This window comes from Pyrus communis, chromosome 2 (assembly GCF_041283825.1).
Source record: "Pyrus communis isolate YQ-2024b chromosome 2, ASM4128382v1, whole genome shotgun sequence".
Lineage (NCBI taxonomy): Eukaryota > Viridiplantae > Streptophyta > Magnoliopsida > Rosales > Rosaceae > Pyrus > Pyrus communis.
Genome location: NC_142566.1, coordinates 26,566,023 through 26,578,934, shown reverse-complemented (window position 1 = coordinate 26,578,934; position 12,912 = coordinate 26,566,023). Strand labels below are relative to the sequence as shown.

The 12,912-nt window shown below is 38.4% G+C and overlaps 2 protein-coding genes and 1 pseudogene across 2 annotated transcripts; 1 reads left to right on the top strand and 2 right to left on the bottom strand.

Moving 5' to 3' along the window:
- Window positions 1–3,578: 3,578 nt before the first annotated feature.
- On the bottom strand, window positions 3,579–5,214 carry LOC137746932 (putative serine/threonine-protein kinase At1g54610 pseudogene; annotated as a pseudogene).
- An 835-nt stretch (window positions 5,215–6,049) lies between these two features.
- Window positions 6,050–8,892, bottom strand: LOC137748294 (transcription factor IIIA). The gene is made up of 6 exons (XM_068488425.2): window positions 8,583–8,892; window positions 8,246–8,383; window positions 7,234–7,519; window positions 6,908–7,146; window positions 6,642–6,785; window positions 6,050–6,522 (listed from the first exon to the last, which is right to left on the bottom strand). The coding sequence occupies exons 1-6, from the start codon at window positions 8,760–8,762 to the stop codon at window positions 6,331–6,333; spliced, it is 1,179 nt and encodes a 392-aa protein (XP_068344526.2). The 5' UTR covers window positions 8,763–8,892; the 3' UTR covers window positions 6,050–6,330.
- A 700-nt stretch (window positions 8,893–9,592) lies between these two features.
- On the top strand, window positions 9,593–11,243 carry LOC137748617 (uncharacterized). The gene is made up of 2 exons (XM_088679159.1): window positions 9,593–10,236; window positions 10,897–11,243. Exons 1-2 carry the CDS (start codon window positions 9,658–9,660, stop codon window positions 10,975–10,977), a joined length of 660 nt encoding a protein of 219 aa, XP_088535285.1. The 5' UTR covers window positions 9,593–9,657; the 3' UTR covers window positions 10,978–11,243.
- The last annotated feature ends 1,669 nt before the right edge of the window (window positions 11,244–12,912 follow it).

The following is a 12,912-nucleotide window of genomic DNA, read 5'->3' as shown; positions in this document are numbered from 1 at the left end:
TAAGTGTCATCTAAAAAGCACTTGAACTACTTCCTATAAGAAGCACATAATTAGTGTTTTTTGCAGGAAGAAGCATTTCAAGTGCTTTTAAAACTCAAAAATATTTTTTAAAAACGTTTTCAGTCATTTTAAAAGCACTTCCAAACGAGCCCTTAGGCACCATCTCAAATTTCAAATATTAATAAAATAAAAACTAAATAAAGGTTTGTAATGATGTATTTCATACAAAATAATACGAATATATATAAACGTGTGAAATCTAGTTGAAATTGCAGTAGTATGAGACAGCTCATAGCCTAATATGTTTGAGTTTGATTTCAAAGATGTACGCCAAACTAAATATTACATATTTGAAAAATGGTTTTATATTAAGATCATCTTCTTGCATAAGCAAATTATTACTAACAAGCATTCTTGCTTTAATATAGACTATCCCGCATTTTTATTTTAACTCGCAATGTTTGATAACTTGATTGCAATGAATATTTTAATGATTACAGATAGGGTATTTTCGGTTGGATGACATCGGAAACAAGCATTCCAATGCAAATCTAAAAAAGTATCCGAATCAGATATTAGTTCCAATTTCGTTTGGATTATTGGAGATTCTCTGAAACTTCTTTTCGATTTAGCAAGCATTGAGAAGTTGTTTTTGCTTTTTTGCTTTCTCTCAACTAAGAGATGCAGAAAAGTCATACATGATAGAAACTAAAACAAGCTTGCAACAAACAAATTGCCAATTTCAATTTCTACACATTGAACATGGATACTGTGGTCCTGTAATTTGTTGCTATGCAGCGTGGGCTAGCTAATTCGAAAACAACAGGAATACATATCAAGTAGTCATGAACAACCCATATCTTCCATATGGGATCATGTCATGCTTGGCTAAGATAATATATACATATAAACACACACATACACATATATATACATACACACACACACACACACATATATATATATACATATAAATATATGACCAGAAGATGACAATTACCTTTAGGCTTTAGCAACAATGTGAGTGGTCAGATCTTTTTGACTTAGGGTTAGGGAGACCACATGGACCATGCATGATCTGGTGTAAAAATAGCAGACTAATCAAAATCTACTCCGAACGTGGACAATCAGCCACATTGCATATAGTTTATAATACCTTCCACATGGAAACCTCATCTTCGTGTAACCACTAGCCATAGCCACTCACTTTAGTGATCTCAACATCACCCTTTTTTATCTTCAAGTCTTCTTCGATATCGATATCAACTTTATTTCTAATGACAGAAGTCATGAATCGAGAAGTTAGAAATAGCTAAGTATGAGAGAAAAAGCATTGGGATGAGATCAATTATTCCTCCATGATTGATTAATTTTCCGTGTGTTTCTTTTATTCTGTATGTATTAGTAAACTCGGGAGACAAAATTAAAATAATTCTCCTAACCATGTATTAGAGATCATAAAAAAAATATAGAATCAAAATATTTTATTTCTCGTTCCAAGCAAGTAAATATTTCATGATTTGCCTTTCACTTTTTTCTTTTAAAACAATATTGCCTTTTACACTGGTTAAAAGTTATTATATGAAGAGTTTGAAAAAGCTTAAAACTCTTAAGTGGGTGGATTATCCTACTCTCTTATCTAATACATAATTAATTTTTTCAGAAGTTCACATAATGACTCCTCATCTGTTTTTAGTCACCCTTTTTCAACCTTTAGATCAGATTAGCATAATAACTAAGACTTTAGAGTTTACTAATTTCGTGAAAAGTACAGATATAGGTTAGCAACAACAAACAAATTAATTTATCCACTTGGATTTTCTGTATTAGACCATTAGTTAATATATGTCATAACCTTATATCCGAATTACATCTAATTTTCTAGTTATTTACTAATAATGTCGGTAAACTTGTTACAGTGATACGTAATGTTAATAATTAACTATTTTTAATTTGGTTACTAGGAGACAAATAAAGGTAGGAATCAAAGGGTACAACTTGATTGCCTTACTTGATCACTTCAGACCTCACACTCTTCGAGGATAAAACTTTTTTTCCCTTATAATTTTTCTCCTATATATAATGCCAGTCTGGCAATAAGTTTCCATATAAACTCTTCCCTAGTTAGTATCACTATTCTCTATCAAAACATGGCTTCCCATGGCAATGGTCTGAAAGTCTCAGTTTCTCCAAAACATGGTGACAACGCAGAAGCTGCATCATTTACTTCACCAAAAGGCCGATGTCTGTGCTCACCAACGACACATCAAGGCTCTTTCCGGTGCCGTTTTCACCGGTCCCAGTCATCGACTTGGATGAAGCGATCAAAGTCCATGCCTAGCAATAATAACTCAGTGGCTTCTTTCTCTCCCACATCAGTGCATGATCAGTCTACTTAATTAATTAAAGTCTGCAAGAAAGTTTGGTGATACATCCTTCCGATTAGCATCTTAATTAATTAGTCCTACTATATGGTAGTTGTATAAACAAATAGGTACAAGGAAATATTGCCTCCGTGTGCTTAATTCAGGTGTACGTGTTTTTTATATGAATAATATGATGGATGCATGTGTTATACTTTTATCTTTATTAATTAGTGTTTCTCTAATTTCTGAACAATCAAAGTACCCATCAAAAACATATATATATATATATATATATATACACACACGCGCGCGCATAAATGTATCCATTTTCATCAAAATAGTACTAAGTATTCATTGGTAAAATTACTTGAGAAATACGTATAGGCAAGATTGATCTTGACAAGTGCAGGTGGTGCCACCTCACAGAGCTCTCAATTTTTATTTTTTATTGCCTCCTTTCATTCTTCTTCTTTTCTCTAGACGATAATATGGATATCTGAAAGAGATGAGTTTTGTAAGGCTAAGATTTTAGTCAGTTTATATATATCAAGTGCATATCATATGCAATACCTGATATTTCTTTGTTAACGGCTCCAATAATAAGTAGTAGTAGAACGATATCTTATCCCATGGTATTGGATGCTTGCGTGCCGTCGCATTCTTAGTCTTTCATGTCAAACTTTCTTGGATTCATTCGTCGAAACCTTTATCCAAGGTTCCAAAAGATTTTAGTCCAATCCATGCATTTTTCTAATTATTGTAGGAGCAAAAGGAGTGGTAGTGAAAACACTCATTCTATAAATTCAAACTTGCGATCTTTTCGTTATCGTATCCAAGTAAATACAAGATGAGAATAGAATAATCTTTATGACCAACATATTTGAATTTTAGAAAATAATATTTTAAAGGCGTTAGTGAAAAATCATTTGACAATAATTATAATTACATAACTACTTTGACATATTATATATTATTAATGGTTGATGCCAAATTTTACACCATTTCATGTTAGAAAGGTCGGAAATGTAACGTAAACAATTTTTCATTGCTTTGAAAAGAATCAAATATTTAATTAAATCTATATATTATAATACTAACTCAACTGTGAACCCTTTTTTGTGACTAAGAAAGAAAAGCGTTACGTATGGTTCTCCTTCTAAAATACTGTCCACCACTATTATAATTCCTGCAAGCGCAATAGCTTGCCTTTCGGGTGTTATCTCACTAAAAATATTGCCTTAAAATGTAGATGCGTTGCAAACATCTGTAATATTGAACATTTACGATTGTTATGTAGCCGTTAATGTTGGAAGTCCACCATCTCTTTGACTTTCAGTTACATTTAAAAATTACTCCTACAACTAGGTCAATCCGGAATCAAATTTTTTGCCATTGATCTAGATCCGGCATGCTAGCACTAGCTGGAGTACGTCGAAATGTGCAAGTTTTCTTTGCAGCAGCATCGGCCGGCTCAACTCTACCGTTAAGTCTAAGTAGAGCGGCCTCGTGGTACCGGCGTTCAGCATCGATTTGTTTGGCTGGGGGATACTGTGGGAGGCCACAAGGCTCACAAGCAAAAGGCGCTGTCATGAAAAACTCACTGCTCAATGCAGCCGTGGCGGTCTGCCTTTCCTCTGGATCGAATGCGAGAAGAGTTTCAATAAGCGGCAACGATGACGCCGGAAAATCTTTGAACTCCGTTCTTATGCGTCTTTCGCGAGGCACCGGCCATCTATAATATCGATTCACAGACTGCAACTTTGCTGATTTCCAGTATTCATCTGAAGGTGTACCACATAATTTGTATATCTTATGTAGTTGATTCCCCTCTGTCTTGCCAGGCAAGATAGGTTTCCTAGCTAATAACTCCGCTAAGATGCAACCCGCACTCCAAAGGTCCACCCCCTCCCCGTAATTTGTAGCCCCTAGAAGCAGCTCGGGAGGTCGATACCACAGCGTGACCACCATATTCGTCATGGGACGACGCTGTTTTGACCACCGATCAAAAAATGTAGCCATTCCGAAATCAGCAATCTTAAGCACTCCTCTGTTGTCTATCAAAATATTTGCTCCTTTAATGTCGCGGTGAAGCACGCCGCGCCTGTGGCAGTGCTCGAGCGCAGATAGTAGTTGGTGCATGTAACATTTTATTTGAGCTTCAGTAAATTTAATTTCCGGCATTGCGGCAAGTCCGGCTAGATCATGCTCCATGTACTCAAACACCAAGTACAAACTACATGCCGACATCCTCGACATGATCAGACCTTCCAGCTTGATCACATTGGGATGATCCAGTTGCCGCAAAATTACAATTTCCCTAGCCATATATTTAAGGCTCCCGGGCTGCTTAACATCAAACCTAACTTTCTTTAGGGCAACAATTTTTCCCGTCACCGTATCTCTAGCTTTGTACACATTACCATAAGTTCCGCCACCGATCTTCTCAACTTTTTCAAACGTGTCTGCGCTCTGCGGAATCCACCCATTGAGTGCCTCCCCGCATGCCTCCACGAGCCAGTGTGGCCACCCGGCCGCCACCTGCTCACCACGCCATTGCTTCGGTAGAATATTATAAAGCAAACTCGGAGGTCTCTGAGCCTTATCCCCACCAACAAGAACCGCTTCAGTTCCACTGTCCACACTCAGACTGTTGTTCGATTTCTCAGTAATCACCTCAGATTCTACTCGTGAGACTGAGGACACGACTCTGCTACTCGCACAACCCATTCCAGTAATAAGATTACTTGAATCCCAAGTATCTTTCAGAGCAAGAACGATCCCGAATTTCGATTGATGTTAAGCAAAAGTTGATATGAGAATGCAACAATTCTTCACTTAGACTAATATATATATATACCGAATCCTGATTGTAGTAGGAAATTAATATAAGCGTAAGTACTAATTGACAAGGGAAAAGCTATAAGTTCCTAGTTGACAAAGGAAAAACTAGACCAAATCGACGCTAAATCAAGAAACAGTTTTTCTTTACCGAAAAAAATAAAATAAAAGAGAGACAGAGTTTTCAATCTTTTTTTTTTTTTTTTTTTTTTTTTTTTTTTTTTTTTTTTTAAAAGACCAATCCATGCCAAATCAGGAAACAGAAACATAGGAGATATTACGTAAATTTTACATATGTTTTAAGAGTGTATGTATATATAATGTAGACTTAGCCTTAGCCAGGTTGACTCTATACCATTATGCTCTTACTTTACACCCAAGTTTGAATTCTTCTCTCTGTAGTTTGGATTATTTATTGTTTGTCAGAAAAGAAAAAAAAAACATTACATTGCAGCCATCATAGAAACTTCGAAATGGGAGAGAGTAGTATAGTATATGAGCAGCCATCTTGTTAATTTAGTGCTTGCTATTATAGGCAAACAAAGAGGAAGATGAACAAATGATGAGGACGAGAGCAGCAGCAAATGCTGCTCTCCGAGCTGCTGTCGGAGGAGACAACATGCTGTCGAAATGGAAACTAATGGCCGATGGGCAAGCTCGGCAAAAACGTCAGGGAAAGGTCATGTTTACCGCGTGCCTACATCAACAGCCGGAGGAAGTATGAAGGACAATCGAGAAGCAGAGAAAAGGGGCGACAAAAACAATATCGTGCTCAAAACAAGGATGGCACGACGTAGTGCATCTGTAAAGGATGTGATTGCTGCCCTGGAGAGGAACCTCAAATGTGAGGTAAATGGTAGTACTCTGATATATCGCTTGTTGGACGAATTCAATCTAACAGTAACAGCACTGGTGAACAATCTAAAAGTGTGAAGCATAGCGCAATTCTCTCCATGATTATTTACCAAGATTTGGTTGAATACAAAAATGCTATATATATATATATATATATATTTATAGTGTTGAGATTCATTACACCATCCAACATCCGTGTCTAGTGTTGAGAGATTCCTACTTCCTAAAGCCCACTCTCATAAGTTAGTACTGACGTGTGCGGTCATTTTAACTAGAACGCCATGACTCGATTCCCATCCTCCGCGTCTTGTGCGAGCAACCACGAGAGGTACTCAGGCTCTAGGCCCAACTGATCTGGAGGAGTCACCCGTTTTCGTAAGAGCATTTCCACTGAGGGGCACTTCCTCTTACAGCCACCCCTTGGCCTTGACTGGAATTGCTCATCAGCCTCTACAAAATCCCCCTGCAAATCAAATCAACAATGTTCCACATATGAATCCATAAGTAGCATGTTCCTGGAAAGATGCTTATCCAAAAATCCAACATATGGAGGGTATTGAATTATCCAATTACGAAACTCACATAGGCATATACATGGCGTCCAGTCTTCTCATGGTTATCTCTTACATGTTTGTATGCAAATCTCATGCCACAACCCGAAAAGCTGCATACAAAAGGTTTATCTTCGAGGTGTACAGCCTTGACATGTTGAGTGAGATTTGATTTCTGCAAATTTACAGCCAAAACCCAAAAAAGCAAATAATTAAAAACTAACCATGGCAACACAGAATGCCGAACAATGATTTTTTGTACCAAAATAATGCAACCATTCAAAGTCCGCAACTTACAGTTGAAAATGTTTGAAGACAACCATTATTGCTGCATTTAATTCTCTCAACTGCAGGCACTCGCCCTTTATGGGCGAGCAGATGCCTTTTGATATTCCTTTTCAGTTTCTTGGAACCACATATCTCGCACGTAACATGTTGGTGGGAGGACAAGATATGGGCCTTAAAGCATTGCTCGTTGGTAAAATATTGCATACAACCTGGTTCGGAGCAGAATGCCTCTACTGAATCCAGATGAACTACAGAAATGAATGATATCGTTTAGAGTTTGCAAACATACCACAGAAAACATAAAGAAGAATTTAGAATTTAGATATTAAAGCTACCATGAGAATTCTCATGCTTCCGCAGTTTCGAAGCAAATTGGAACACCCTTCCACAACCAATTTCCTGGCACACATGCTGTTTCTGACCTCTTCCTACATAAGTGCCATCATCATTATGAAGTTCTTTAACATGCCTGCTCATGTTACCTTGGCAAACAAATCCACGATTACAGTTCTCAATTGCACACTTAAAGAGTTTCCCTTGGTGCTGAAGAAGATGGCGATTTAAGTGGTCCTTTCTTCTAAAGCTGGAATGGCAATCACCCACTGAACAAACGTATGGCCTCTGTACAGAATAAGCTAACATAAATTCATAAACCATAACCACAATTCCAAAATACACATGACACGAATTCAAATCTTAAATTACGTGATTGAGGCTCGCTTGATGGAGCTTCACAGGAGGTCTCCCACCTGTTACTGGTCCACTCAAGTCAAAGCTCTCTCGCATTTTGGAGTTCTTTGGGTGGGATCCAATGCTTCACTCTGTCCAACGAATACTTCATTAAAATGTCGATTCCTGCCAAATTTCTAATTTCAATTGATGCAAACATAACAAAAACTTCATACAAAAAGTGAAGAATAAGCTAAAGCAAATTCACAAACAAGCTACACGTGTTCAAGCATTCAAACCTCAAACTGAACGGTACGTGATTGAGGCTCACTTGATGGAGCTTCACAGGAGGTCTCCCACCTGGTACTGGTCCATTCAAGTCCAAAACCTCTTGCATTTTGGAGTTCTTTGTGTGGGATCCAATGCTTCACGCTATCCAAAAGAAAGTTCTTAAAGATATTGATTCCTGCAAAACTTCGACCTTAAATTGTTGCAAACATGACGTAAACTTCATCGACAAAGTACGGAAAGCTACAGACACAATCAGCTGATATGAAACTATCACAAACTAATCCGTATCAGCTGGTTTCAGTGCAAAACTCATAAGCCAATTACATACTTTTCCAATACGAAAACACGTGAAAGCTACCAATTTTGAATTCAACAGAAAACAAATACCTCAAGGGAATGGCTTTGCATATGTTGCTTCAGATGTGCAGGTTTCTTGAAAGTAGCACCACATTCTTCGCAAGTATTGGATTTTATCTTCTCTCCTTCCCCTTCCCCACCAGCCTCTTTTTCCATATCCATCTCACCCTACAACATATAAGAAAAAAGCAAAAACTAAATAAAAATTCACAAAATCAATCCGAATAAAACCCAAAACTTCAAATTACGATTAAAATGCAAACTCAAATCAACCCACAACAGTAAATCCCTCGAATTCAAAAACCCAATTCGTAAAAATTCATAATTCGATCATAAAAAGCAGAATTTAATAGAAGGGGATGGAAACCTTGTGGTGATCGAGGATGTGAGAAGCGATCAGAGCCTTTTTGGAGCGGCAGATGCCGCAGAATTCACAGTAATATCGCCTTATGTCTATAAAAATTGGCACTTTCTGATCTGCTTCTTCGTTATCCATTGATTTCCCGCACTCTCTCTCGACTCCCTCACTCTCACCCGCCAAATTCATCAGCAGACCGCCGTTTGGTTGTTGCCTTTCTGAAGTCTGATTTTCTAGGGTTTTTGTAGTAGTCGAGGATACGCTATTGCCGCTCCTTATTTTACCATTTCCACTCGAAAACAAGTTTTAGAAAAATTGCAAAATAGCACCTAAGTTTTCGCATTTTGTGTATTTACTTCTTAAACAAAGAATAGCTACAACTAATCAGCCAAGTCTAATATATTTTTCACAATTCAATTTAGTTTTTTTTTTCTTTTCTCGATGATATATTTACACTTGGAATTAACTTTGACTATTCAAAGAACGAGGAGGGTTTACTCCTCAAAATACTTCGTGATTGGTTCACGAAATTTCATGTTTATGATCGAAATCTGTTATAGAGTATTTTGAAGAGAAACCCCTTTGTATTTAGTAGCCAAACATTATCTTTACAATTCCATTTAGTATGATATGTGACTTACATGCATGATGCATCAACTTCTGAAGTCAATTTCGTCAATTCAAACTCATTAAAATATCAAACATCTTCCTTCATAAAAAAAAATTCATCAACTTTGATCAATTCCAGACATTGGGTGTCATCTCCCCTCCTCTTGAAAAGAATAAGATTTACATAAAATAGGTTCACCATCACTTGATATTTCAGAATAGCACATTGCTATGTCAAAAAAATTTATTCTCCAAATGGGTGGTAAATTTACAAAGTGAAAATTCTCGGGGTCCTACGTGTAAATTGGCGTAATATTTGCATAATTTCATATGTGATTGGTAAAGGTCCACTTTGACGGCCTAGATCCTGCCACGTAATCCGCCACCAAATCAACAACCTGATATTTTGCGTACGAAAATAAACAGACTATTTGAACACGGCCGAATAAAGCCAAAAATCTCTGTTCCGGCGAACATGGCCTCCTCCAAGAGAGAGTACGCATTCTACTCGCCGATCCCATCCGGTCCCAACAACCCAGAGTCTCAGCAAAGCGTCGTCGTTCTAACTCATTACCGTCCCACCCCCCACTACTACTACGGACGCTCTCTCCGCCTCTGCATCTCAATCACCGCCTCCATACTCCTCCTCTCCGCCGCCGTCTTCTTCCTCTACCCCTCCGACCCCACCCTCCACCTCGCCCGAATCAAACTCAACCATGTCCGAGTCAACACGTCCCTCAAACCCACTCTCGACCTATCCTTCTCTCTCACCATCAGAGTTCGCAACCGCGACTTCTACTCCTTGAATTACAACTCGCTCAAAGTCACGGTGGGGTACCGCGCGAGGGAGCTAGGTTTTGTGATCTCCGACGGAGGGCACGTTAGGGCCAGAGCGTCGTCGTACGTGAACGCCACGCTCGTGGTCGACGGGCTTGAGGTCCTCCACGACGTGTTTTACTTGCTTGAGGATTTGGCGAAAGGGGTAATTCCCTTTGATACCGATACGGCGGTGGATGGAACTTTGGGGGTTTTCCTCTTCAAGATTCCTATCAAGGTAAATTTGTTCTTGATTCAAGGTAGAAGCTTTTATTTGGAATCGGTTCTTGCTGATAATTGTTTGAACGAGAGAAAAAAGATTAATTTGGGAAATTTGTACACAAAGCTGCAAACTTTGATTACTGAAAATGTCTTCGATTATTCAAATTTGTAAGAAATTGGGTATGCTGGGTTTTGTTATCAGAGAGTTCGGAAATTGTGTAAGAAGTGTTTAACTAGTTAAGATTAGCTTTCACATAATGTGCTTGTGTCCAATTTTCAATTGGTTTTCGCGTTTGTTGTTCTGTTGTTGGTAGAGTTTTCGACTTTCCCTTAGTAACAGTTCCAAAATCAATTGGGCAACATGAGAAGTAGCCAACCTCTTATAAGCCTATACAAGGTTTCTTCTCTCAACAACAATGTGGGACTCACTCTCAGCAAGCCCCATGTGTGGTGAATTTTCAAGCCTAACACATAGACAACACAACTCGGGTGACGTGGAGCACATGGGAGAACCTGCTCTAATACCATGAAGAAATTTGAAGTTCCACCGTAAAATCAATTGGCAATATGAGAAGTAACCTAACCTCTTATAAAACCATGCAAGACCCCACCTCCCATCAACGTAGAACCCATTCTCAGCAGAAATTCGAGGTTACTTTCGATTTGATCAATCATTTTAGGTAGTGAGTTAAAAGGAAAGGTGCTGCTAAGTTTCGTAAGGAAGGGTGTCACTAAGTTTTCGTGTATGCATTCATGATCGATGCAGAGGGCTACTTTTTTACGCCCAAAATTATTTCTGTTCCAAAATGTAGAGTTTCAGGAAGCCCAGATTTGGTAGGAGAAAGATCGGTGCGAAGAATAAGCGCAGAATGGATAGAGTAACTATTGCTATCTGCTAATAGATTGATCACTTTCGAAAAGATACGTGCGAAATGGTGCAATTGAATGAGGGTGAGATGGCTGAAGTGGCCATTGATTGTGTTGTGTTTCAACCTCACAGATTAGATGCTAAATCACTTTATCGTGCATGCTAGATTAGATGCTGAGTTTTGTGATTTGTTCTAATTGTGATCTCTAATGTTGATCAGGCAAGAGCATCGTGTGAAGTGTATGTAGATACAAACAATCAGACAGTTGTTCGTGAAGACTGCTATTCTGAGGTGAGGATGTTCTTTTCTTTCATTTCCTATTCACACGTCGATTGCGTGCATTCAAAAGCTCCGTCGTCCCTGCTATAGTTAGTCATAGAGTACTTAGAACTAATGAAAGAATTAGCCAGCGCAGTGGCGTTCTTTTTGTTGATGTCGTTATACTATTCTACGAAAGAAGTTTTCACATACTAGTGTTATGTCTGTACGTGAGAATCATCACCTCCGAAGAATTTTCTTCCTCAATGTCCTTGAGCTACTAACCAAGTTCTTTTGAATCTTGCAGTGATATCAATGGAGTTCTGCTGTTTAATCTCGAATTTCGGTGCTGAAGGCGAAGATGACAGTTCCGGTTTCTACCAACTTCCATTCCTGTGCATAATTATCGACTTCAGACCGATCGCAATCAGCATGTAGAATGTGAACAGAGTGCTTGATTCAATAGCAAAAGAAAATCATTCGAAGGAATTCGTTTAGCTTGTGTTTTACAATTCAAATTACAGAGAATGTAAATGAAATCCCGTGGGGAAGGCTTTTAATTGCTTCACTATGTTGTCAATTATTTGGTTCCTGAGTCAACTTTGCAATTGAAACATGTCAACTGTCACGAATGATCCAACGGCCACAAAATTCTCGCACACTATGGACCGCAATGCAATAATGTAAAATGTCAACATTGGAATAGAAATTGGTTTGGGGACAGGGACTTATTCTTTTCCAACACGTAAACGCTAACTCAGTGATCATTCAGTATTACAGTTTGGTGGTATTCGTTTATCTTCACCTGAAAGTAAAATATTTTAGGTTCGAATATTGTGGAAGGCGAATTCAATAACAAATTATGTTGTCTATTATGTAACTTTGCCGAACTTCTTCTTTCTTTAGTGTAAAAATATCGATATACTAAAAAGAAACCCAAAAAAAAAAAAAAAAAAAACCTAAGTGATTAGTGTTTATATTCTAATAGCATTATTCCACTCAATGCGACTAAATCCTGAACTTTCTACTGCGAATTCAAACTCGAACTCATTACTCTATCCAGCTTGATTAAACCCCAGATTTACTAAAAAAACCTTGATAAAATGCTAATAATAGCATAAATGAACGTAATTAGAATAACAGCCAAAGCGAGTGTGTTTTCCTTATGCATCAGAGTTTGAATTTCCGATATATGAATTTGTTTATCATCGGATATCGAATGCAATAAAAAATAGGGAACCGTTGGAAGGGGAAAACAAAATTACATTATTATTATTATGCATAATAAAAACTTGGACTAATTAATTACTGGACATATCTTTTCTCAAATTCCGGCCACCACTCCAAACATACTCAGCATGGTGTTGCCTACACCGGAACGAACCCGGATGCTGCGTCGGCGAGCACAAGCACCACCGAGTATCGCCGCCACCGTTGCCACCTCTAGCTGCAGCCTCTCCAACCCTTCTGGCCGCAGCTGCAGCCGCATGCAGGTTCGCTGTCGTCTCAACCGCCACAGGCGCCTGCAAAAGAAGCCATCTGCGATGCTGCTGCTGCAGCACCGC